Source organism: Cricetulus griseus, chromosome 8, assembly GCF_003668045.3.
Source record: "Cricetulus griseus strain 17A/GY chromosome 8, alternate assembly CriGri-PICRH-1.0, whole genome shotgun sequence".
Taxonomy (NCBI): domain Eukaryota; kingdom Metazoa; phylum Chordata; class Mammalia; order Rodentia; family Cricetidae; genus Cricetulus; species Cricetulus griseus.
In genome coordinates, this window is record NC_048601.1 from 22,418,674 (window position 1) to 22,445,685 (window position 27,012).

At 40.5% G+C, this 27,012-nt stretch overlaps 1 protein-coding gene across 3 annotated transcripts; it reads left to right on the forward strand.

Annotated features, from left to right (window-relative positions):
- The first annotated feature begins 413 nt into the window (after positions 1-413).
- Clec6a (C-type lectin domain containing 6A) lies at positions 414-15,029 on the forward strand. 3 transcript variants are annotated; one of them, XM_035448985.1, is made up of 6 exons: positions 414-438; positions 1,093-1,182; positions 2,464-2,565; positions 5,660-5,811; positions 13,097-13,212; positions 14,885-15,029. In XM_035448985.1, the coding sequence occupies exons 1-6, from the start codon at positions 414-416 to the stop codon at positions 15,027-15,029; spliced, it is 630 nt and encodes a 209-aa protein (XP_035304876.1). The 3 variants fall into 3 exon arrangements, with proteins under 3 accessions (XP_035304876.1, XP_035304878.1, XP_035304877.1); XM_035448987.1 differs by lacking the exon at positions 2,464-2,565; XM_035448986.1 differs by lacking the exon at positions 1,093-1,182.
- The last annotated feature ends 11,983 nt before the right edge of the window (positions 15,030-27,012 follow it).

The window sequence follows — 27,012 nt, forward strand, 5'->3', positions numbered from 1 at the left end:
AGCTTGGCTATTCGGTGATTGGACTCCATAAGCTCCGTTGCTGACTGGAGCTCCTCCGACATGGCCACTGATAGCGAAGGAACACTTAATTTGAGTAAGGCTTACAGATACATTTCTTTGGAGGAGGGGGAAACTTCCACATTGGGAACCAATCAAATGATGAGCAGCTTCTTGTCAGAGTTTTCAGGAACAATTTAAGGCATGTTTCTCAGTTTCCTCTTTCCCATGTCTTTGAATCACTGGAAACCAGTTCGGACTGTGACTTCTTCTTTGTGTAACCAGTGTTGGCTATCTCTGGGCCGTTTAGCTGCGAGCATGTAGAGGTTGACTCTGAGCTCTGGCCAGGTGCCTGAGTCGTATCTTGGAGAGACAGATACAAGAAGTCCTTGACCTTCTGCACATAGACCTCAACAATGGTACCGGAAAGACGCTCCCAAGGTGGAGGTGAGCGTTCCTGTCCCAGCTCCAGAGGAGATAGTGGAAGTATGTGAAGAGATGAGTAGTGGCTTGGGGTAAAGAGGCAGACAATGGGCAGGCTGACGTGACAGAATGGACCAGACAGCAAGAAGTCACATACTGAAAGGGGATGTAAAAAGACAGGACATCAAAGGAAGGAGGTGATACTTAAGAACGTGTAAGGACGTGAGGATTGCAGCTGCCTGATGGTGAACTTTTTCTGGATTTTGTATTTTGTGTGTGCATGTACCTGTGTGCGTGTGCGTGTGCGTGCGTGCGTGCGTGTGTGTGTGTGTGTGTGTGTGTGCCTATGTCTCTCTCTCTCTCTCTCTCTCTCTCTCTCTCTCTCTCTGTGTGTGCGTGCGTGCGTGTGTGTGTGTGCCTATGTCTCTCTCTCTCTCTCTCTCTCTCTCTCTCTCTCTCTCTCTCTCTCTCTCTCTCTCTCTCTCTCTGTGTGTGTGTGTGTTTGTGTGTGTGTGTGTGTGTGTGCTTCAGAGTTGACCTGGCCATTTATTATGGGGCATTGACAGCTTTTTCCTGCTCTAAGTTTATAGTTATTCTGAGCATTTTGTCGGGTTTTTCATCGCTCTAACCTTCTTGGTCTTGAGGTGAGTGCATGTGCTTGCTATCTGACAGGGAAGGGAGTCTGCTGGTCCCTGAGACTCTGGTCGGTCGCTGTGATTTCTATCCTGATCCTCAGCACCTGTTTCATCGCCACCTGTGTGGGTAAGTTCTTCACCGATGTGGGTCTCTTTCGGGCTCTTTCTTTCCTGCTCTGCAGAGACTCCCAGGGGCCATTTTCTCCCCCCATTAACTGGTCAAATCTTACATGCAATACCATGTTTTTTTCTTGATTTCTCTTCTTCATCTTTTCCTTTCCATGTTTTGATCTCTGAGACTTCTAAGTTAGCACATACTATTTATCACCGTCATCTGTGACGGTGCCATTCAGCATGGGGTTCACCAGCAAACACATTCTCTGGCCACAACACCTCTGTATTGGAAGTTCAATGGATTTTGTAATGTCGGCAGTTCAGAGTCTTTGATTCATTGGGGATTTTTTTTTTCAATATGAGAGGGAAAAGCAGCCAAATTAAATGGTGGGGATTGAAGAAATAAAAAATTTCTTCCCTGTTCACCGGCTCACAAAGCCATATCGCAGTCTTCGGTGTGAAAGGTTCGGATGGTGATCTTGGTAGCTGCCGGTTTATTCTGCTGTGAAAATGATCACACAGTCCAGTAGGGAGTGGGAGTGGCTTACACCAAGAGCTTCGTGTCTGCAGTGTGCTCTGAGATGAGACAAACATTCCATTCTCTCCAAAGCAGGACGGGCTCTCATCGGCACAGTTAAGCCTAAGAAGGCAGGCTGTGCTGGTTAAGGATAGATATTTTACTGGTCAAGAAGAAACAGAAGTTCAGACCCAAAGCACAAGCTAGAAATGTAGAAATGTTCGCTGAAAATATTGAAGAAAGTCTGTTTTTGTTAACATTGTTTAATGGGCACACTCATGAACAAAATGCTAACTTTAAAACATTAAATCTTATTCATTAAAAAATTTAAACTTATATACAACATATCTTGACCATACCCACCCCAGATGTTTAAAGTGTGCCTACTTGTTCAGGAATGGTTAGGATATGTTAACATACCCTGTGGTCGTGCCTCAAATTTGTTTAAACAAAGGGGGCCAGGTATTGGTGAGCCAACAGATAACTACACAGGGCCTGTGGCAGTTCGCTGATGCAGGGGTTTATAATTAATGGGTGTAGAAGATGGAATTTATGCTCCAGAAAACAAAGCTGATGTGATAGTTGGGGAGAGGAAAAAGAAATAAGATGTAGAAGCAAGGAATATAAGAGAACATAGGGGAGCAATAATTTAGTCTTGTCTTCAGTGGTTTGCCTGGGGAAGGGGAGGTAGAGTGGAGGTGCACTGGCCTGGTCCAGGTAGAGGACATGAGCTTCCAGGGCTGACCACGTGGATATTCATCTCTTCTCTCTTCACAGTGACTTACCAGTTTTCGATGGACAAACCCGATACAAGACTGTCTGAGCTTCATGCATACCATTCCAGTCTCACCTGCTTCAGTGAGGGGACAAGGGTGTCAGGTGGTGATTCACAATATATTTCCAGAGAGAGAGAGAGAGAGAGAGAGAGAGAGAGAGAGAGAGAGAGAGAGAGAGAACTACTAGGGTCGAGCTTAAGATTTATTTATTATTGTGTGTGTGTGTGTGTGTGTGTGTGTGTGTGTGTGTGTGTGTGTGCTGTGTGATGTTTTAACTTGGATACTACCAAGGTTTCTCCATACTTACATGTTCAGTTCAGGTTCTGGATACATCCAGGAAACGATTCAATTCAATCCCCAGGCATCTTCATTTTGGGAAATACTATCAACACACAACACATAGTTTGTCAGGTAAACGCTGGAAGTCATTCATAACTTTTCCCATGAGTTTTACATTCAATGTATAAAATTCTCTTTGATATTTAAATTTCTCAGTTAATACTACCCATCTCCATTCCAAGTACCATCTTTATTACTAGGAAAACTGACTCAGCCTGAGCCTGCCCTTGTCCAAAATGCAAATAGATAGCAAATTCATCTGTGGAGAGTTGGGAGTTGAATTGAGTATCATATCTGCCTTGCCTCTGTGTGATGATGGATGCTAGAGACAGTCGTGTGCTTGTCTGTAGTTTTTCTTAGGCTCTCGATCTTTACACATAAAAGAAATAGCATCTAGACAGATGTCAGGGACCTTCCTCTACAACTGATTTACTCACCATGCCACCTATGTGGAGAAATTTGTGAAGTGAGGATAGAACAAAAGCCCTTCATACTTCTTGGAGGTGCTGGGATTTTCCCTTTTAGTTATTGGTCAGGGTGTGTTGCATGGCAAAGCAAAAACATTGTCAGCTTGCCCTGGTCATGCTTTTCTTAGCATATTGGAGTTCTTTGGGTCAAATGACTATGGAGCTGATTTATTCCTAAGAAAAACAACTCCACGAAGATAGTCTTTCTTTTATACAATTATAGCCCATATATCTAATTTGAGACAAAGTTTCACATATAGCCCAGGAAGGGATGGACTCCTCAGACAGCCTGAACTAGCACGTCCTCACCATCCCCCCTGAGTGCAGAGATTACAGATGTGGTGGACCATACCAGGCTACAGCTGCAGTTTTAAAGAATAACTTCCTGGAAAGGATAAATGGACATTTCACCTTTAGAAGGTTCAGAAATGTGACAAAAAGTGAATTTTATTGAAAAACTTAGTGTTCATCCATCAACACATCCCCTAAGCATATCTAGCTTAAAACTATGGCCAAACAGGCTGTTTAGTATAGTTCATTCTATTTGTAGATAAGTTTATGTGGTAAAATTATATTATTATATATGCTATTATATAATACCATATCAGAAAATAAAAATAGCAGACATTTGGACAATGCTCTTTTGAATTAATACAATAAAAACAAAACTTGAAGCAAAAATGTTTTTATTTTGTCATTCATGGTGATGCATGCTTGCAATCCCAGCACTTGGGAGTCAGGGGCAGGGAACTTCCTGTAGTTCTGAATTCAGTCTGGTCTACTCAGAGAGTTCTAGGGATACATAGTGAGTTTCTTTTCTGTCTCAAAGAAAAAAAAAACTAGCTGGGTGTGGTAGCCTGGACTGGCAACTGTGGTCTCTTAGAGTTTGTAGAACATCTGTCCAGGCTCTTCTGGTTTTCAGAGTCTCCAATGAGAAGTCAGGGGTTATTCTAATGGGTCTGCTTTTATAAGTTACTTGGTCTTTTCCCCTTGCAGCTTTTAATATTCCTTCTTTGTTCTGTATGTTTTGTGTTTTTATTAATATGTATTGTGGGGAATATCTTCTCTGATCTAGTCTATTTGGTGTTCTGTATGTCTCTTGTCCCTCGACAGATATGTCCTTCTTCAAGTTGGAGACATTTTCTTCCGTGCTTTTGCTGAAAATATTTTCTGTGCCTTTGACCTGGGTTTCTTTTCCTTCCTCTATTCCTCTTAGTTATAGACTTGGTCTTTTTCACAGGATCCCAGATTTCCTAGATATTTTGTGCTTGGATTTTTTTTCTTTTTTTTTTAGATTTAGCTTTGTCTTTGACTGGGATATCCATTTCTTCTTCCCTGTCTTCAGTGCCTGAGTCTCTCTCTTTCGTGTCTTGTGATCTGTTGGTGAGGCTTATTTCTGAGGTTTTTTTTTTTGAATTATACATTCAAGAAGTCTTGAATTATACATTTCCAGTTCTATCTCTGGGTTTTACTTAGTGATTCTATTTTTACTTTCCTGTTATAGATTGTTTTTTTTTGTTGTTGTTATTTTATTCTACCATGTGTTTTCACAGACTTCAAACTCAATGGTAGATTTTTTGTTGTTGTTTTATATTGCTTTATTTGGGCATTTAAAAAAATTTCTTGGTCTTTTGTTTGTATTATGGTTTTCAATTTTGTGTTTTTTATGGGGGGTTTTCTCTGCATCAGTTGAGTCTCTTTTTCTTTCTTTTTTTTGTGTGCTTTGCTTCTATTTTAAATTCTGTTCTTTAAGAAAAATTGCCTGTTTGTTTTCTAAAGAAAGAGAGAAGGAAGGTGTGGAGTTAGTTGGGTATGGAGGATCTGGGAGGAGATGGGGAGAAGAAACCATGATCAGAATATATTGTGTGAAAAACTATTTTCAATTAAAAAATAAAATTAGCTCATAAAGACCACAAAAATGTCTGCTTTGGCCACAGTTAAAAGACAAGTGGAAAACACACTTTGTCTTCTCCATTTCGTTCCTACTCAGTGAGAGTGATTTGAAGTTTGGATGCCTGAGTTAGAGCATGAGCCTATGCTCCGCATTCTTAATAACCAATAAATGATTGCTAAGGTTCCTGAATGTTTGATATTGGATAAAAACTAGTGAGAAGTAGCATTTATGGGGCAATTATTCTGATTTAAGTATTGTTTGAAATGATTCAGAGATATTATGTGATTAAATAACCCACGAGGTTAGCACTGCTCTCAACATCAATTCCATGGTCCCAAATGACATGTTCAGAGAACAGTAAATGCTGCAATTATGACGAGCAAGCAATTCTGCCAAGCAGCCTCGGATCCTTGGAGTTGTGTAGAACGTTAAGAAGACCACGCCTCCTTAATCTTATTTGTCTCGCACTGTGGTCACACTTCTCTTTCATGTCACAGAAAAGATGTGGGGGTGCTGCCCGAGTAACTGGAAGTCATTTGGCTCCAGCTGCTACCTCATTTCTACCAAGAAGAACATCTGGAGCATCAGCGAGCAGAGGTGCATCGAGATGGGGGCTCATTTGGTGGTGATTACCACGGAAGCCGAGCAGGTAGCTCTTTCCCATTTTTCATTAGCCTTGTAATTGTGGGGAAAGGGAGCCAAATTTACTAAACCTGATCATTTTTAAATTTATCATTAATTAACTAGTTAACTAATTTTCCCCAACCTGATCACAGTTTCTCTTCCCTTCCTCCTCTCCTCTCAGGGCCACCCCACAATCTTACCTCTTCTCCCAGCACCATCCATTCCTTCTCTTCTCTCCTCAGAAAAGTGCAGGACTCCCATGTATTTTAGCCAGCCATGACATAGCTGGAGAGGCACCTTCTCTCCTACTAAGGCTGGACAAGGCAACCTACTACGAGGAAAGGATCCCAAAAGCAGGCAACAGAGTCAGAGACAGCCCTGCTCCCACTGTTAGGAGTCGCACAAGAAGACCAAGCCACACACCTGTAACACACATGTAGAGGCAATGGTTAGCAGAGATTAGCATGTTCATTAAACACACATGGTAGAATAAAATAACAAAAACAATTCACAACATGAAATTAAAAACAGAATCACCGAGTAAAACTCAGAGATAAAAATCCCCTAGAACTTTTTTGTCTTGCAAGGTTGGAAGTCCTTGAACAGACTGTCCACTTTCCAATTCATAAAGGCTTTGGCAACCACTCCTCTACTTCCATTTTTTTTAAATGAGTTTGATTACTTTAGATTCTTCATGTAAGTGGAATCATGTATTACTATTGGGTATGCTTGCTCATGTGCATGCATACACACACACACACACACACACACACACACACACACACACACACGTGTGTGTGTGTGTGTGTGTAGTTTATTTCATTTGTCATGGTGTCCTCAAGGTTCATCCATGTTGTAATATATGACAAAACTTTCTTCCATGTTAAGTCTGAATAATCTATTTTATGCATACTTCCTCTTTTTGTTTTATATGATTTTTTCCTAGGTATCTTAAAGTGTGACTGACAGAAAAAAATGCATATATTTCCGGGGTACAACGTGGTCATGTGCTATATGTGTGCATTGAGAACTGAATGGGTAAACCCACTGCATTCATGTATCTATGTGTGTGGTGATAGCATTTGAAATACCACCTTCCCTCCATTCGTTCCTCAAGTGGTTTTCACGTAGATTGTCCCCGTTCCATGGCTGTTACGAATAACACAGTGAATATAGTTGTGTAAATATCTCTTTTAGATCCCGCTTTTAAAAAAGTATTATTTCACAATTTCATTTATATGTAAGGTTCTTTGATCAGAATGCCTCTCGTCATTTTCTCTTAGCCTTCTCCCCCCACCCCCCGCTGCAACTCCTTTTCTTTCCAAATTTTCCCTCTTTATCTTTTTTAGGGGGGTGGAGATGAAACTCATATTTCAATAGCATTCCCTGCATGAGCATGAGTGTGCAGCCACCTCTGAGAAATATGACTCCTTTTATACCAGCAACTGTTGAAGCTCCTCAAGGAGGGGATGGGGTCGTACCCGCTCCCCCCCTCCACACCCATGATAGAACACTGATGGACCCAGGCTTGTGTGCATCTTTCACAGGTAGCCATTGCTGTTGTGAGTTTCAGCTCTTGTGTTCTTTTCTCTGTGCCATGTTCCCTGAGATTGGGGTGCCGTGGTGTAGAAGAGCATTGACCATTTATGAGTCTGTGTACTGACCATCACCCTCTGAAAAGAGGAGCTTTCCAAAAGCCTCCATGGCTTTCCTGATCACCACCTTATGAGGAGGTACCTCAGACAAAACACTAGGATTTTTGTTTAGTAACTTAGTGACCACCTATGCCTATAGTGGTTAACTCTTTCAAACTCCATTTTTAAAGTTGTATTTTTAATTGGCTTACACAACAGCAGGTTTCCACATGACTTTCCCACCCACCCTTAGTTTTGGTTAACCCTCCCCTGCCCATGCATCTCCCTCATCACCCACCACACTCTCACTCAAACCTTTACATTCCCGATATTTTCTCCATTTACTTTCTCTGTACCTTGGTTCTGCTACCCCTCTTCCTTTAAGGCATTTCCTCCCTTCCCCACCAATGGTCCCTTTCTAGTTTCCTGGACTCTATCAGTACTCCAAGTTAAAGGAAAATCTAAAAATCCAAGATAGGGTCTCCACAGAGACAGAACATTTGACATTTGTCTTCCTGGACCTCGATTACCTCAGGAATCTTTTCCCACCACATTAATTTACCTGCAAATCTCACTATTTCATTTTCTTCACAATTCCATAGTGTACACGTTTCACATTTTCAGTTGATGGACACCTAGATCAGTCTTAGCTGCCGTTCATAGAGCAGCAATGGACATGGATGAGTAAACCCCCTGTACCAGAGTCCTCTGGGTATGAGCCCAGGAATGACATAGTTGAGTCACATGGCATTTCTAGTTTTAGTGTTTTGAGAAACCACCCAAAATAAATATTTCTCTTTCCCCACATCCTTGTCAGTATTTATTGTCATTTGTTTTCTTGATGACAGCTGCTCTGATTCGGGTGATTCTGGATCCCAAACTAGTTTTAATTTGCATTTCCCTGCTGATGCTCAACTCTTTAAATCTGATAATTTCATATGTGAGTATTTGTAGCACTTCCATCCTTTCTTGTTCCCTATTCCTACTGTTGGACATCTTTTAATGTTTCTGTTGGCCATTTGTATATTTTCCTTGGAAAACTGTCAGCTCAACACCCCCCTCCTGTTTTATTCCCCCAAATTTTCATTGTCTAGTATATCCAACATTTATTTATTTTTTTCCTTTTTTTAAAAATTTGAATTAGAAACAAGATTGTTTTACATATCAATCCCAGTTCCTTCTCCCTCCCCTCCTCCCATGCCAATCCCCAAACTAAAACCCTACCTATCACATATCCTTTCTGCTCCCCAGGGAGGGTGAGGCCTTCCATAGGGTGTCATCAGAGTCTTTCATATCCTTTGGAATAGGGCCTAGGCCCACCCCTGTGTGTCTTGGCTCAGGGAGTATCCCTCTATGTGGAATGGGCTCCCAAATTCTACACCTATGCTAGGGATAAGTACTGAACTACTACAGCTGGTCCCATAGATTTACGAGGTCTCCTCACTGAAACCCATTTTCCTGGGGTCTGGATGAAGTCTCATGCTGGTTTCCCAGCTATCAGTCTGGGGTCCATGAACTCCTTGTTCAGGTCAGCTGTTTCTGTGGGTTTCACCAGCCTGGTCTGGACCCCTTTGCTCATCACTCGTTCTTCTCTGCAACTGGATTCCACCACAACTGATTAGTTGTGGGTGTCTGCTTCTACTTCCACCTGCTGCTGGATGAGGGCTATAGGTGGCATATGAGTCAGTCATCAATCTCATTATCCGGGGAGGGCATTTAAGGCAGCCTCTCCTCTGTGGCTTAGATTGTTAGCTAGTGTCCCGCTCCAGTATTTAATTGTGTTATTCCTTTTACTTTTGTTGGTTTATAGGTATTCTTTATTTATTTTGGATATTAGTCCCTTATCAGATATATGGTTTGCAAATGTCTGCCTTTTTTTTTTTTTTTTTGGTACAAATGCTGCTTGGCCAATAAATAGGATTTCTCATCTGCTAGCTCAGTCTTAATTATCATAAATCTATAAGACTTATCTTATTGGATGCCTTCTGCTGACGTCCTCATCCCCGGGATCACATGGTAGCTCAGAGCAGAGAGCAGCAGGAAGAGCGAAGGGGAAAGGGATCACTTCCTGCTTGTCCTTGCTTAAATATGAGTCTCCCTGCTATGTCACTTCCTGCCTGGATCACCACTTCTTTACTATATTTCCCAGAATCCTCCTTGACTCCTAGTCCCATCTAACTTGCTGCCTCATTGGCCAAACAGTACTTTATTCAACAATCAATAAGATGAACATACACAGAAGTACATTCCCCATCATCTCCTCTTTTCTGTCTAAATAAAAAGGCTAACTTATCTTTTATAATAACTGAAGAAAACTATAACCATAACTGTCTGTCTTCAACTCTATCAAAGACTACAGAAGGATAATATATAAACTCTAGAATTGACAGAGACTTCTTGCTACCTGGACAGTCACCCAAAGTTCTTCTGTAACTTTGGGAAATCCATCTTCAGCTCACAGGCCTTAGTGTGTCTAGCACACTTCTCCATTTCAACAGGAACCCTTCAGTACTGTCTTGTTTTGTAAGTTCAGTAGTCATTTTCTTGTAGGTCCTGCATGTCCAGTTTATACAGCAACAAACAGTCCAGGTAAGAGCAGTTTCTTGCTCAAATGGCTGATCTTGCCATGTTGAAAGCAAACTCCATAACCAGTTTCTTCATGCCCATCCTCCTTTGTGATGTAATTGGTGTGCCAGGAGCAATTGTGTCTCACTGCCAAGAAAAACCCTAAACCATTTAAATCCCATATTTTCTGTAGGTCTTTGAAAGGTTTGAAGAATACCTATCCATCTCAAATACATCTCTGTATATCTAGAAAACCTAACTAACCTAATTATAAGTTCTGACTATTATAGGTGACTATATAACATGATTTTAATTATGTATATCATTTAAAAGATCTGTATAAACACAATACCTAAACAAGAGGAGACATATACATATCACAAAATTGACCTTAAAGTTGTATCAATAAATACAAATTTATACCAATGCAAAGTATTCATCCGTATATCCTATTCCCCTTTTTTCCTTTAAAAAAGAGTTTGACTATGCTCATTACCATTTATAACCAACACCATTTAAATGAAAACAAACCTTTATAAACAATATTTGGGAATTTGGGTGTCGTTCATTCCAAACTGCTTCCTACTAATTGGGGGCGATGTCCATACCTTGGGGATCATGATAAAACACAGAACTCTGACCAAGTCCTTGTTTTTGTAGTCTGTAAGCTGCAGCATCTCAGCTGTTTTGGATGTAGGATAGTTGGGTCACTGCTTCAGGGGGTCTTGCTTGATCAAACCACATTAGTCTGGAAGGAATCCACAGCTTTTCATTTTCTGTGGAAACACCAGCAAAAACTTTTTTCCCAAGTAGCCTGTCCTTAGACTTAAATTTTGAAGTCAAAGCATTTTTAGAATGTATAAGTTGGATTAATTTAGCAGCACTTAAAATCAAATGTATTTTAGCAGCAGTAACTCTTTCCTCGGCAATCAAACAATTTAAAGACAATAATATAACATATAGTATCCAGACTCTCTGTATTTTTCATCTTTAGGTGGCTTTTCTATTATTCTATTTTTATTTCCTTTTGTTTCTTTTTTCCTGAGCCAAGGTTTCTCTGTGGAAATCTGCCTGCCTCTGCTTTTGAAGTGCTGGGATTAAAGGTGTGCGCCACCACACCCAGCTATTCTATTTCCTCCTGTTACTTTTTCTCTCACAAGCCTATATATATACATATATATATTGAACAAAGTGTAAACCTTTAGATTTTTCTCTTTATCTGGATCTGTCTTTATCATCTCGGGAGTGCCGAGTCCAACCCCCAAGAGTGCAGGGGCAGCGCAAGCACATGGAGGCTGTTCCGATGCCTCTCAGGGGCCCGACAAGGCCAGCTGTGGTGGCAGGCTCCCCTCTTCCTCTGGGAACCTTGGGGCATGGGATTATCCTGCTCACTGACACCATTCTGTTATGATAAATCTTTCCACCACCTGCTTGAGTTCCGCTCGCTGCATTAGGGCCCCAAATAATACACAGAGACTTCTATTAGGTACAAATGCTGCTTGGCCAATGACTAGGATTTCTCATCTGTTAACTCAGTATATTTTATATTTTATAAGACTTATCTTATTTAGGATGCCTTCCAGTGGCGTCCTCATCCTAGGATCACATGGTGACTCTGGAGGAAGAGAGAAGGGCAAATGTCTGCCTTTTTACTTGCTGTTTTTTTCTTTGTTGTGAAAAAGCTTTTAGGCTTGATGTATTCCTTTGTCTATTTTTATTTTGTTGCCTGTTCTGTTGGTATCATGTCCCAAAATACCTTTCTAATTCTAGTGTAATGAAGCCCTTATTTTGGATTTTCTTCCAAGACTATAACTTTGCCCCATTCATCTCGTTCTTTGAAGAGCCTTGAATTGACTTCTGTATGAAATATGGAAGAACGGACTAGCTTGTTCTTTTCCCACAGTGTTCATTAAAGAGTTTGTCCTTTCCCCACCGTACGATCTTGGTACTTGGCCAAAGATCATTTGACTATACATACGAGTTTACTTATGCACTCCAGGAAAATGGAGTCTCTCCACTGTGTGCTCTTTGGTTTCCTTAGTCAATGTCTTCTAGAAAACATTGTTTTGCTTCCTGAGTGAGTTGGTTGTCCTCTGGGCTAAGCTTATTCTTCGGTATTTTATTCTTTTTGATGCTATTGTAAAGAATCATTCTCTTTTTCAGATTGGTTTTGTTGCTGTTGCTTTTGTTAGTGTAAAGAAATGCTGTTGATTTTTGTATGTTGATTTTGTATCATGCAACTTTGCTGAATTTGTTGAACACCCAGGGAAACCACTGATATATCTCCAGTCAGAGTTCAAAGGCCTGAGAACTAGGGGCATCAGAAGGCTATCTCCACCCAAGCAAACAGGCAGGAAACAAAATAAGAGGGACTCCGTTTCCTTTGATTTTTGTTCTATTCAGGCCATCAAATATTTGGATGATGACTACCGATGTTGGAGGGCAAGTTAGCTTACTGAGACCACAGATCCTGTGGAAACACATTACAAATATATTCAGAAATGATGTTTTAATCAGGGTGTCTCTTGGCCTTGCCAGGTAGAGACACAGAATCTAATATCATAGCATTTAAGCACATAATTTTTTTTACAGTAATGTATTTATTAAGAATCTTTTAAAGATTATGGGAGACAATTCTCAGTTTGGAAGCATGTCTAGAACAAGAAAACACTTGGAACTACTGATAAAATCACTCAGTTTTCATCTGAACAACAGTTGATGTGTTTTGACCGAGACTATCTCCTAAACTAAGATGTGTACTGTTAGACGTAAATTGCAGTCACTAGGGAAGTCTCAAAGTTAAAAAGCAAGCATTTTTACATTACACAAATACCCTTCTAAGCACACAACATTTTAAATGAGACTAAAATACAAAAATAACCTCATGGAATTAGAGATTATCCTTTTAGTTGGTGAAGAATGATTGGCGAGGCTTCATGGGCTCGGGCCTTCTGGCCTTGCAGCAGTGCTGGTATTTTTGGTTTCTGTGCTACTGATTCAAATGGCCATCCTCTCACTTGTGTTTTCTTCTATGGCTGCAAAGGCTGTAGAGAATGTTCGCCCTGTTCAACACGGACATTCCCAGGTGTTAACTCCCTTTCATTCATACAGAACTTCATCACCCAACAGCTGAATATGTCGGTTGCTTACTTCCTGGGGCTTTCTGACCCCCAAGGTAACGGCAAATGGCAATGGATTGATAGCACTCCTTTCAGTCAGAACATCAGGTGAGTGCAGTCCTGGGCTAATGAACCATTGGGATTATTTAGGCTGAAAATTGAGGGGAATTTTGCTAGCAGTGACTATTAATATTCATGATTATAAGAGACTAAGTTTTCACTGAATGCATGAGTAATCTAAAGTTTCATGAAACTTCTCTTTTAGAAATTCACTTTAAGTATGAAATATTGAATAATAACTTCCTCAAGATCAATAGAACAATAAAATGAGAAACTGCATTTAACCCAGTATCTATCTGACTCTAAAGATGATGTTCTCAGCCATTAGATTTTTCTGCCTTTAAACACAAGTAGATATTTAATTTATTGATCTCTAATAAATAAAATGTAAAATAATTTATTGACATATTACCTTATTTTTAGCCTCATGCCATCTTGTCAGTTACTTTGGAACATTTAATAATTTATTTCTAGCTTTCATGATTTCCATTTTTATACATGAAGAATTTAAAATGAAAAAACAGTAAATTTCTTGATCAGGGTTAAGGTGAATTAGAAGTTAAACAAGTATCTTATTTATTTTTTTCTTTTATTAAACACAGATATTTTTCTCATATAATACAATCTGAATATAGTTTCCCCTCCCTCTACTCCTCCAAGTTTCTCCACACCCCCCACCTGTATCTATTCCCTTTCTGCCTCTCATTAGAAAACAACAGGTTTCTAGGAGATAACAATAAAACATAACAAAATAAAATATAAGATAAAACAAAACCATCACATCAAAGTTGTACAAACCAAGGCAACAGAAAAATAGAAGAGCCCCAAGAGAAGGCCCAAGAACCAGAGACCCCCTCCTTATGCATTCATAAACAAATCCCATAAACATACCAAACTGGAAGCTACAGGACCTATGCAGAGGACTTTAGTGTAGACCCTGCAGGTCCTGTGCGTGCTGCTTCAGTCTCTGTGAGTTTATATGAGTTTTGCTTGTGTTGATTAGAAGGCTTTGTTCTCCTGGTGTCCTCTGTCCCCTCTGTCTACCCCACTTATTCCTTCTCTTCCACACTGGGTTGGTTCCCTGAGCTCTGAGGTGAAGGATTTGATGGGGACGTCTTGTTTAGAGCTGTGTGGTCCAAGGTCTCTCTCCATGTAATCTCTTGCTGTGGTCTCTGTATTTGTTCCCATCTGAAGACCTCTCTGATGATGGCTGAATAAAGCCCCGATCTATGAGTACAGCAAAATATCATTAGGACTCATTTTATTGTTACATATGTTTGTTTTAAGACTGCTAGGATTTGGTTTCTCTCTAGTTAAAGTATATTAATTAAAAAAGTAAGGCCCGCCCCTTCCTCTCTCCCTCTTTACAGTACTCAAAGGCGGCAGATAAGTCACATCCAGTTAAGAAGCCGATGGTAGGAGGCAGCCTCTGTGAATGCCAAAGAGAAAAGAACTTTCACTAACTTATACCACAATGAGAGATGTTTGAAGAAGACAAAGTAAATATTGGGTTGCAGGGGAAAGGTCAAAGTGTACCACATCAGAAAAATAATCTACGTAAGGCTGCCTGTGTTTCGCATTTTAGAAGTGGGTTGTGTGAGAGAAGGGAGAAAATGCTGGAATCTTCTCTCAGCTCTGTTCTACTCAGCCTTAAACTTCGCCTTTGAAGCAACCGCTGTGCACCCATGGAGGAGTTATTTCCGTCTTTTGTTTTCTGCAGGTTCTGGCACCTGAATGAGCCCAATCTTCCCGAAGAGCCATGCGCTTCGATTGTCTACTGGCATCCAAGGAAATGCGGCTGGAATGATGTGTTCTGTGACAGTAACTATAATTCAATGTGTGAGATGAAGAAGACTTACCTATGAGCAGCATTTTGTTCATTTACACCTCTAAAGTCTCTCGGCATGTCCACGTGACTGTAGTCATCCTAGAGTCACCTGGGAAGAGGGACCCCCAGCTAAGGAGTTGCCGCCATCAGACTGACTTGTCAGCGTGTCTGTGGGGCCATTTTCTTGATTAATGGTTGTTGTTAGAGGGTCCAGTGGGTACTAGGTAGGTGGTCATGGGTAATGTAAGAAAGCAAGCTGAGAAAGGCATGGCAAGCAATCCAGTAAGTATTGTCCCTTCATCTCTGCCCCAGGCTCTTGTTCTGGCTTCTTTCTGCAATGAACTGTTGTTACTGGAAAGTATAAGATGAAATAAACGATTTTCTCCAAGTTGCTTTTGGTCAGTGTTCCCCTGCCCCCCCCCACACACACTGCAACAGAGAAGCAAACTAGAATACCCCTTTATTCTGTTCTCTCATTTATAATTCATAGTTTTCCTTTCCTTCATACTTCTTCTACAAACATTCCTCTTTCCAGATCGTACTCTTTGGGCTGTTAGAAGATTTACAATACAGTATTGTTTGAAAATCACTTCATTCTCAAAATACCATAGGAAAATCTCCTGGTGAAGGTTGTGGCTGTGGCTAGAGCCATCACCATCCAGGGATCCAACAGGAGCTCAAATCTGCTTTCTCGGGGCTTACTCTTGTGGCTGGCACCTCAATGCTTATCATTGCTGGTCAGCCCCTCACATATGGAAATCTCCCCAAGGTGGGTGGCTTGCATGTACTCAGAACCACCTTCCACTTGAGAAAGTGATCCAAAGATCTAAAGCTGCAGTTTTTCACGAGGTAGCTTCAGAATTTATATGCAACTTCTGCTTCACACAACCGAAGAAAAAAATACCTCAAAGTGAGAATAACAGAAAGTCAGAGTCTGTTAGAGACCAGAGTCTGTTATCCCAGCCCCCCTTTAAGAAACAAAACAGGTATAACAAAAAGGAATAGAATTAAAAGTTCTTTGATACAATGAACTTCAGTTGATCAAAATGAGGAGAAAAATTTTCAAGCACTTATCAATAGCACAATATTAGTACAAAGGATATATACACAACTGTCACATGAATTAGAAAAAGACAAAATGAATAAAATATTTGAACAAACATAGGAGGAATAAATACATACATTCATTATTAAATATTCATTGAAAATTAAGTATTCGATGACTATACATTCATTATGCAATAAATAAATACATACATTCAGGGCTGGTGTCATGTCAGAGGAGCAGCAGATGGCAATTGACTTCAGGGGATCTGTCCACTAGGAAACAAAACCCTGATGGGTGAATCTCAGATAGGCAAGGCCCAGAGAGCTTTGACCCCAGGATGTTTCTTGCTACTGCTGTATCTGCATGTTTGTTGCTGCCATTTTCCTCTGGTATCTGGCATGGTGTGAATGGTGTGGGGAGATTCCCACTGCCCTTAATGCTTTATGATCCTCTTTTGGAAATAGCCCGTTCTACTGGGCAGTGTGACCTGTGCATTATTATGAAGATGATTTCCTCCTAAGCTGTACTGTCTAACTGAAGCAACAAATTTATACAATATAGTGTTAGCAATGATTGAGGGTCTTTAATAAATATACTAAGGAATTATGATAGAAATTAGTTTAGTGAAAAAATTAATATAGGTAAAGGTGGGACAAAATGTTGCCCCTGCCTCTGATAAACCTGAGGCTGCACAAGATAAAAAATAAAACAAGGAAGTGTCACACAGCTAGAACACATGTGTTTCAATTGAAGAGCCGTGTAGACTGTGGCTTAGGTTAATGAATAAGGAAAACAACTGAGTCCAAGTAGGTCAGCTAGCTTAAATTCTTTTAATCTTAATGTTGGGAGATGTGTTCATAGGTTTCAGAGTGCATCATAGCTAAAACAATGTTTTGAAAATAACTTAAGGTTAGACTAAGATGTTTTTGTCAAATAGCTTTGAGGTGAAAAACTCCAAGAAGATAATCTAAAGTTCACAAGGACATGTATCCAAGTGGTAGATTTATTAAGGTTAGGGATTAAAAATAAAGCAGCCCAATTGTTATTAGCTGATGTGTCTTTCTTCCTACCCATTTCCGCCTTCAACTTCCTGATACAAAGAAACTATTGATGAGTGGGTCTGCACCCTAAAGATTTAAAGTAGAGCTAACTGATTGTTTTTCATGTATGAAAGTTTAGATTTGTGATTCTTTTAACATTCCTTATAAAATTACCTTTCAAGATAAGCAATTGATTCTTTCTTTGTAACTGCAATATGCAGCCTGCCAGTAAAAGAACTGGCTGAGAAAAAAAAAAAAAAAAAAAACAAAACCCTGCTTGCAACATAAAATATCTTGGGGAAATACTAACCAAAAATGAGAAAGACCTGTATAGTAAGAACTTTGAGTCTTTAAAGAAAGAAATTAAAGAATATACCAGAAAATGAAAGGATCTCCCATGCTCTTCAATAGGTAGAATCGACATAGTAAAAATGGCAATCTTGCCAAAAGCAATCTACAGATTCAATGCAATTCCCATCAAAATCCCAACACAATTCTTCACAGATTTTGAAAGAATAATACTCAACTTCATATGGAAAAACAAAAAACTCAGGATAGCCAAAACAACCCTGTACAGTAAAGAAACTTCCGGAGGCATCACCATCCCCGAATTCAAGCTCTATTGCAGAGCCATAGTCCTGAAAACAGCTTGGTATTGGCACAAAAATAGACAGGTTAACCAATGGAATAGAGTTGAAAACCCTGATATTAACCCACACACCTACGAACACCTGGTTTTTGACAAAGAAGCTAAAGTTATACAATGTAAAAAAGAAAGCATCTTCAACAAATGGTGCTGGCATAACTGGATTTGGACATGTAGAAGATTGCAGTTAGATTCATATCTATCGCCATGCACAAAACATAAATCCAAAAGGATCAAAGACCTCGGGGAAATCCCACCCCGGGGTCTGCAGGCAAACTGAATTGTTCCCTGAGGACCCTGGGACCCTGACTCTGCTGAGATTGCTGGGCTATTCAGGCCCCCACAGAGTGCAGAGAGTGCAGAGGTGAGCTGCTTCTGCCCCTGTGTTGGGCCCAACTTCTGCCTGCCCACTTTGGGAACTCCTGCCCAAGGGTCTGCAGACATGACGACTCGACCCCTGAGGACCAAGCAACCCCGAGTCTGCTGACATCTCTGGTCCAGTCCTGCTCTCACCCACCTGGAGAGCAAGTGCCTCAGACCTGCCTACACCCAACTTGAAACCCATCAGAGTATCAAAGTCAATTGCACACACCTGAAGAGAACACGAGACCCATACACATCAGGAAAGGAAGTGACACCACCTGTACCCACTGGAAGAAGAGATGGGAAGACAACAATATAAGAACACATCCAACAACAGGAAACCCAATATGACACCACCAGAGTCTAGGGACTCTACACCAGCAAGATATGAACATCCCAACACAGAAGAAGCAGAAGAGAGCAACCTTAAAAACAACTTCATGCAGATGATAGAGAACCTAAGAGAGGAAATCAGAAAATCCTTCAGAGAAATGGAAGAAAAGACAAACCAAAAATGCAAGAAATCAAGGAAAGCCAAAAAAGCCAAGAAAATACAATTAAACAGCTGAAGGAAACAGTTCAGGATCTGAAAACTGAATTAGAGACAATAAAGAAAACACAAACTGAGGGAATGCTGGAAGTGGAAAAGCTGAGTAAACAATCAGGAACCACAGATGCAAGCATAACCGACAGAATACAAGAGATGGAAGATAGAATCTCAGATGCTGAAGATAAACTAGAGGAAATAAACTCATCAAGCAAAGAAAATCTGAAGTCCAACAAATCCATAACACAAAATATCCAGGAAATATGGGACACCGTGAAAAGACCAAACCTAAGGATAATAGGTATAGAAGAAGGTGAAGAAACCCAACTCAAAGTTGCAGAAAACATATTCAACAAAATCATAGAAGAAAACTTTCCCAACCTAAAGAAAGACATGCCAATGAAAGTACAAGAAGCCTACAGAGCGCCAAATAGAGTGGACCACAAATGAAAGTCCCCTTGTCACATAATAATTAAAACACCAAACGTACAGAATAAAGAAAAAATATTAAGAGGAGCAAGGGAAAAAGACCAAATAACATATAAAGGCAAATCTATCAGAATTACACCAGACTTCTTCATGGAAACTGTGAAAGCCAGAAGGACTTGGATAGATATTCTACCAACTCTGAGAGAATATGGATGCCAACCCAGACTACTATACCCAGCAAAGCTTTCAATCACTATAAATGGAGAAAACAAGATATTCCACAACAAAACCAGATTTAAACAATATGTAACCACTAATCCAGCCCTACAGAAAGTACTGGAAGGAAAACTCCAACCTAAGGAAATTAATTACACGCACATAAACATAGGCAATAGATAATCCCACTCTACAAAAACACAAAATAAATGGCAGGGTAAATCCACACACAATACCAGTACCAACAACAAACCAAAAACAAACAAGAATAAACACTCAGTGGACCTTAATTTCCCTCAATATTAATGGTCTTAACTCGCCTATAAAAAGACACAGGCTAACAGATTGGATACGGAGACAGAATCCATCCTTCTGCTGCATACAAGAAACACACCTGAATTCAAAGACAGATATTACCTCAGAGTAAAGGGTTGGGATAAGATATTCCAATCAAATGGACCCAAGAAACGAGCTGGGGTAGCTATCCTAGTATCTAACAAGATAGACTTCAAACTAAAATCAATCAAAAGAAATGAAGAAGGTCATTTCATATTCATCACAGGAAAAATCCATCAGGAAGAAGTCTCAATTCTAAACATCAATGCCCCAAATATAAAGGCACCAACATTCGTAAAAGAAGCATTATTAAAACTCAAATCACAACTAATAAAATAAAAATAAAAAAAATGTTAAAAAAATCAAACTCAAATCACAAATAAGACCTCACACAGTTATAGTGGGAGATTTCAACACCCCACTCTCACCACTGGACAGGACCACCAGACAGAAACTTAACAAAGAGACAAAGGAACTAACAGAAGTTATGACCCAATTGGGATTAACAGACATCTATAGAACTTTCCATCCAAACACAAAAGAATATACCTTCTTTTCAGCATCACATGGAACCTTCTCAAAAATTGACCACATACTCAGCAACATAGCAAACCTCAACAGGTACAAAAAAATTGGAATAATCCCCTGTGTCTTATCAGACCACCATTCTTTAAAGTTAGAAATCAAAAACAAAACAAAGTGCAGAAAACCTACCAACTCATGGAAATTGAACAACACGCAATTGCACCATTCCCGGGTCAAGGAAGAAATAAAGAAAGAAATTAAAGACTTCCTAGAATTCAATGAAAATGTAGACACAACATACCTAAACTTATGGGACACTTTGAAAGCAGTACTAAGAGGAAAGTTCATAGCTCTAAATGCTCACATGAAGAAACTAGAGAATAACCACACAAGAGAGTTGACATCACAGCTGAAGGCTCTAGAACAAATGGAAGCAAATTCACCCTGGAGGAGCAGACACCAGGAAATAATCAAACTGAGGGCAGAAATCAATAAAGTCGAAACAAAGAAAACAATTCAAAGAATCAATGAAACAAAGAGTTGGTTCTTCGAGAAAATCAACAAGATAGACAAACCATTATCCACACTAACAAAAAGGCAGAGAGAGAACATGCAAATTAACAAAATCAGAAATGAAAAGGGGGACATAACAACTGACACTGAGGAAATCCAGAGAATCTTCAGGTCATATTTTGAAAACCTGTACTCCACAAAATCTGAAAATTTAAAGGAAATGGACAATTTTCTGGACAGATATCACTTACCAAATAGAATCAAGAACAGATAAGCAACTTAAACAGACCTATAACCGTTAAGGAAATAGAAGCAGTATCAAAAATCTCCCAATCAAAAACAGCCTGGGGCCAGATGGATTCACAGCAAAATTCTACCAGAAATTCAAAGAAGAGCTAATATGAATACTCCTCAAATTGTTCCTCAAACACAATAGAAGCAGAAGGGACATTGTCAAACTCTTTTTTTTTTTTTTGAGGCTACAATAACCTTGATACCTAAGCCACACAAAGACACAACTAGAAAGAGAACCACAGACCAATATCCCTCATGAACATTGATGCAAAAATTCTCAACAAAATACTGGCAAATCGCATCTGTTCAACGATGTTCATAGCAGCACTATTTGTAATAGCCAGAAACTGGAAGCAGCCTAGATGCCCCTCAACCAAAGAATGGATGGAGAAAATGTGGTACATTTACACACTGGAGTACTACTCAGTGGAAAAGAAACAATGGAATCTTGAAATTTGCAGGAAAATGGATGAAACTAGAAAAAACCATTCTGAGCGAGGTAACCCAATCACAAAAAGACAAACATGAGATGTACTCACTCATATGTGGATTTTAGACATAGAGTATGGGATTACCAGCCTACAATCCACACTGCCAGAGAAACTGGTAAACAAGGAGGACCCTAAAAGAGACAAACTTTGTCCCCTGGAGAAGGGAAAAGGGTCACCATCCCCTGAGCAAATTGAGAGCATGGGAAGAGGGGGGAGGGAGCTACGAGAATGAGAAGGGAAGAAGAGGAAGGATGCAGAGGTCACGAGGGAGCAGAAAGGTTGGGTCAGGTGTAGATTAGAAGAAAGGATATGCGATAGGCAGGGTTTTAGTTGGGGGGGGTTGTAGGGGAGAAAGGGAGGGAGAAGGGAACTGGGACTGTCATGTAATTCAATCTTGTTTGTAATTCAAATAAAAAAAATACTGGCAAATCGAATCCAAGAACACATCAGAGAAATCATCCACCTTGATCAAATAGGCTTCATCTCAGGGATGCAAGGATGATTCAACATACAAAAATCCATCAATGTAATCCACCATATAAACAGACTGAGAAAAAAAAAAAACATGATCATCTCACTAGATGCCGAAAAAGACTTTGACGAAATCCAACACCCCTTCATGATAAAGGTCTTGGAGAAATCAGGGATAACAGGAACATACCTAAACATGATAAAAACAATATACAGCAAGCCAACAGCCAACATCAAATTAAATGGAGAGAAACTCAATCCAATTCCTCTAAAATCAGGAACAAGACAAGACTGTCCACTCTCTCCATACCTCTTCAATATTGTCCTTAAAGTTCTAGCTAGAGCAATAAGACAACAAAAGGAGATCAAGGGAATACAAATCACAAAGGAAGAAGTCAAACTCTCACTATTTGCAGATGATATGATAGTCTATATTAGTGACCCAAAAAACTCTTCCAGGGAACTCCTACAGCTGATAAACACCTTCATCAAAGTGGCAGGATACAAGATTAACTCAAAAAAATCTGTAGCCCTACTATATACGGATGACACATTGGTGGAGAAAGAAATCAGAGAAACATCACCCTTTACAATTGCTACAAACAACATAAAATACCTTGGGGTAACACTAACCAAAAACGTAAAGACCTGTACCATAGAGTTTTGAGTCTCTGGCTGATACCAGAAAATGGAAAGATCTCCCATGCTCTTGGATAGGTAGGATCAACATAGTGAAAATGGCAATCCTGCCAAAAGCAATCTACAGATTCAATGCAATCCTCATCAAAATCCCAACACAATTCTTCACAGACCTTGAAAGGACAATTTTCAACTTTATATGGAGAAACAAAAGACCCAGGATAGCCAAAACAACCCTGTACAATACAGGAACTTCCGGAGGCATCGCCATCCCTGAATTCAAGCTCTATTACAGAGCCATAGTCCTGAAAACAGCTTGGTTGGCACAAAAATAGACAGGTTGACCAATGGAATAGAGTTGAAAACCCTGATATTAACCCACACACCTACAAACACCTGATTTTTGATAAACAATCCAAATTTATATGATGGAACAAAGAGAACACTTCAGCAAATGGTGCTGGCATAACTGGTTGCAGACATGTAGAAGACTGCAGTTAGACCCAAGCCTATCACCTTGCACAAAACTTAAGTCAAAATAGATCAAAGACCTCAACATAAATCCAGCTACACAGAACCTATTAGAAGACAAAGTGGGAAATACCCTTGAATTAATTGGTACAGGAGACCGCTTCCTGAACATTACACCAGTAGCACAGACACTGAGGTCAACAATTGATAAATGGGACCTCCTGAAAAGGCAAAGGACACAGTCAGCAAGACAAAACGGCAGCCCACAGACTGGGAAAAAATATTCACCAAACCCACATCTGACAGAAGGCTGATCTCCAAAATATACAAAGAACTCAAGAAGCCAGTCTCCAAAACATCAAACAATCCAATTAAAAAGTGGGGTACAGAACTAAATAGCCAATTCTCAATAGAGGAATCTAAAATGCCTGAAAGACCCATAAGAAAGTGTTCAACATTCTTAGCCATTAGGGAAATGCAAATCAAAACAACTCTGAGATACCATCTTACTCCTATCAGAATGGAGTATAAGCAAATAAGCAAATCCTATAAGAAAATACCAATGACAGTTCATGCTGGAGAGGATGTGGAGAAAGGGGAACACTTCTCTACTGCTGGTGGCAGTGCCAGCTTGTACAGTCACTTTGGAAATCAGTATGGCGACTCCTCAAGAAAATGGGAATCAGTCTACCACAAGATCCAGCAATTCCACTCTTAGGCATATACCCAAAAGAAGCACATTCATACAACAAGGACATCTTCCACGATGTCCATAGCAGCACTATTTGTAATAGCCAGAAACTGGAAGCAGCCTAGATGCCCCTCAGCTGAAGAATAGATAGAGAAAATGTGGTGCATTTACACAATGGAGTACTACTCAGCGGGAAAAAAAACAATGGAATCTTGAAATTTGCAGCAAAATGGATGGAACTAGAAGAAACCATTCTGAGCGGGGTAGCCCAATCATAAAACAAAACATGGTATGTACTCACTCATATGTGGATTTTAAACATAGAGTAAGGGATTACCAGCCTACAATCCACACTGCCAAAGAAGCTAATAAACAAGGAGGACCCTAAGAGAGACAAACTTTGTCCCCTGGAGAAGGGGAAAGGGTCAAGATCTCCTGAGCTAATTGGGAGCATGGAGGGAGGGGAGAGGGAATTAGGAGAAAGAGAAGGGGAGAAGAGGAGGGATGCAGAGGACATGAGGGAGCAGAAAGGTTGAGTCAGGGGAAGAATAGATGATAACAAGAATGGAGATACCATAATAGAGGGAGACATTTTTGGTTTACAGAGAAATCAGGCACTAGGGAAATGTCTGGAGATCTACAAAAATGACACCAGCTAACAATCTAAGCAACAGAGGAAAGGCTACCTTAAATGCCCTCCCCTGATAATGAGATTGATGACTAATGTATACGCCATCCTATAGCCCTCATCCAGCAGCTGGTGGAAGTAGAAGCAGACACCCACAACTAATCACCGAACTGAACTGGAACCCAGATGCAGAGAAGGACAAGTGAAGAGCAAAGGGTTCCATACCAGGCTAGTGAAACCCAAAGAAACAGCTGACCTGAACATCGGGGAACTCTTGTTCCCCAGACTGATAGCTGGAATACCAGCATGGGACTCATCCAGACCCCAGGAACATGGGTTTCTGTGAGGAGACCTCGGAAATCTACCTCCTGTAGCAGTTCAGTACTTATCCCTAGCATAGGTGTGGACTTTGGGAGCCCATTCCATATAGAGGAATACTCCCTGAGCCAAGACACACTAGGCCCTATCCCAAAGATACGATAGACTCTAATGACCCCCTATGGAAGGCCTCACCATCCAGGGGGAGCAGAAAGGATATGTGATAGGTAGGGTTTTAGTTGGGGGATGGTGGTAGGGGAGGACGGGAGGGAGAAGGGAACTGGGATTGTCATGTAAAACAATCCTGTTTCTAATTCAAATAAAAAAAAGTTGAAATGAAATAAAAATTAAATCAATAAAATTAAAGTGTTTTTAGGAGAAATACTTGAAAGCATTTGCAGTGTGTGTGTTAAAGAGCACTTGTATGAAAAAAAAAAAGACCTCAACATAAATTCAGCCACACTCAACCTCCTAGAAGAGAAGGTAGGTGGTACCTTGGAACAAATTGGTACAGGAGACCACTTTCTGAACATAACACCAGTAGTACAAACATTGAGATTGACAATTAACAAATGGAACCTTCTGAAACTAAGAAGCTTCTGTAAAACAAAGGATACAGTCAGCAAGACAACAATGCCAGCCCACAGAATGGGAAAAGATATTCACCAACCCCACATCTGACAGAGGGCTGATCACCAAAATATACAATGAACTCAGGAAGCTAGCCACCAAAACACCAAACAATGCAATTAAAAGTTGGAGTGCAGAACTAAATAGAGAATTCTTAACAGAGGAATCTAAAATGGCTGAAAGACAGTTGAGAAAGTGCTCAACATCCTTAGCCATCAGGGAAATGCAAATCAAAACAACTCTGAGATACTATCTTACTCCTGTCAGAATGGGTATAAGCAAAACACCAATGATAGTTTATGCTGGAAAGGATGCGGAGAAAGAGGAACACTCCTCCACTGCTGGTGGGAGTGCCAACTTGTACAGACACTTTGGAAATCAGTATAGCAACTCCTCAAGAAAATGGGAATCAGTCTACCTCAAGATCCAGCAATTCCACTCTTAGGCATATACCCAAAAGATGCACATTCATACAACAAGGATGTCTGTTCAACGATGTTCACAGCAGCATTATTTGTAATAGCCAGAACCTGGAAGCAACCTAGATGCCCCTCAGCTGAAGAATGGATAGAGAAAATGTGGTGCATTTACACAATGGAGTACTACTCAGAGGAAAAAAAAAAAAAAACCAAAAAACAAACAATGGAATCTTGAAATTCGCAGGCAAATGGATGGACCTAGAAGAAACCATCCTGAGTGAGATAACCCAGTCACAAAAAGACAAAAATGGTATATACTCACTCATATCTGGATTTTAGACATAGAACAAAGGATTACCAGCCTACAATCCACACTGCCAGAGAAGCTAGGAAACAAGGAGAACCCTAAGAGAGACATACATGGTCCCCTGGAGAAGGGGAAAGGGTCAAGATCTCCTGAGCTAATTGGGAGCATGGAGGGAGGGGAGAGGGAATTAGGAGAAAGAGAAGGGGAGAAGAGGAGGGGAGAGGAGGACTTGAGGGAGCAGGAAGATTGACCTGGCAGAAAAATAGAGGGGAGCAAGTAAAGCGATACCACAATAGAGGGAGCCATTATAGGTTTAAAGAGAATTCTGGCACTAGGGAAATGTCCAGAGATCTATGAGTTTGACTCCAACTAAGAATCTAAGCAGTGGCTGAGAGGCTTCCTAAATGCCCTTCTCCAATAATAAGATTGATAGCTACCTTATACACCATCCTATCCTAGAGCCTTCATCCAGTAGCTGATGGAAGCAGAGGAAGACACCCAATGCTAAAGACTAAGCTGAACTCAGGAATCCATTTGCAGAGAGGGAGGAGTGATGAACAAAGGGGTCAGGACCAGACTGGAGAAACCCACAGAAACAGCTGACCTGAACAAGGGGAGCTCATGGACCCCAGACTGATAGCTGGGAAACCAGCATGGGACTGTTCCAGACCCCCTGAGCCAGGATGTCAGTTTGGAGGTCTGATTTATCTATGGGGCCTCTGGTAGTGGATCAGTATTTATCCCTAGTATACAAATGGAGTTTGGGAGCTCTCTCCACACAGAGGGATACTCTCTCAGCTTAGACACACTGGGGAGGGTCTAGGCCCTGCTCCAAATCATGACAGACTTTGAAGATCCCTCATGGAAGGCCTCACCATCCCTGGGGAGCAGAAAAGGGTTGGGATGGGGCGTGGGTGTCAGGGGAGGAGGGGAGGGAGAGGGAACTGGGATTGACATGTAAAAGAAACTTGTTTCTAATAATAAAAAAGCGTGCGTGC

Excerpts from the sequence above, each read along its gene's own strand:
- Clec6a (XM_035448985.1), top strand. The coding sequence starts at position 414 with ATGGTACCGGAAAGACGCTCCCAAG. Across the intron at positions 1,183-2,463 it reads TTTCATCGCCACCTGTGTGG|TGACTTACCAGTTTTCGATG; the intron begins GTAAGTTCTTCA and ends CTCTCTTCACAG. Across the intron at positions 5,812-13,096 it reads TTACCACGGAAGCCGAGCAG|AACTTCATCACCCAACAGCT; the intron begins GTAGCTCTTTCC and ends TCATTCATACAG.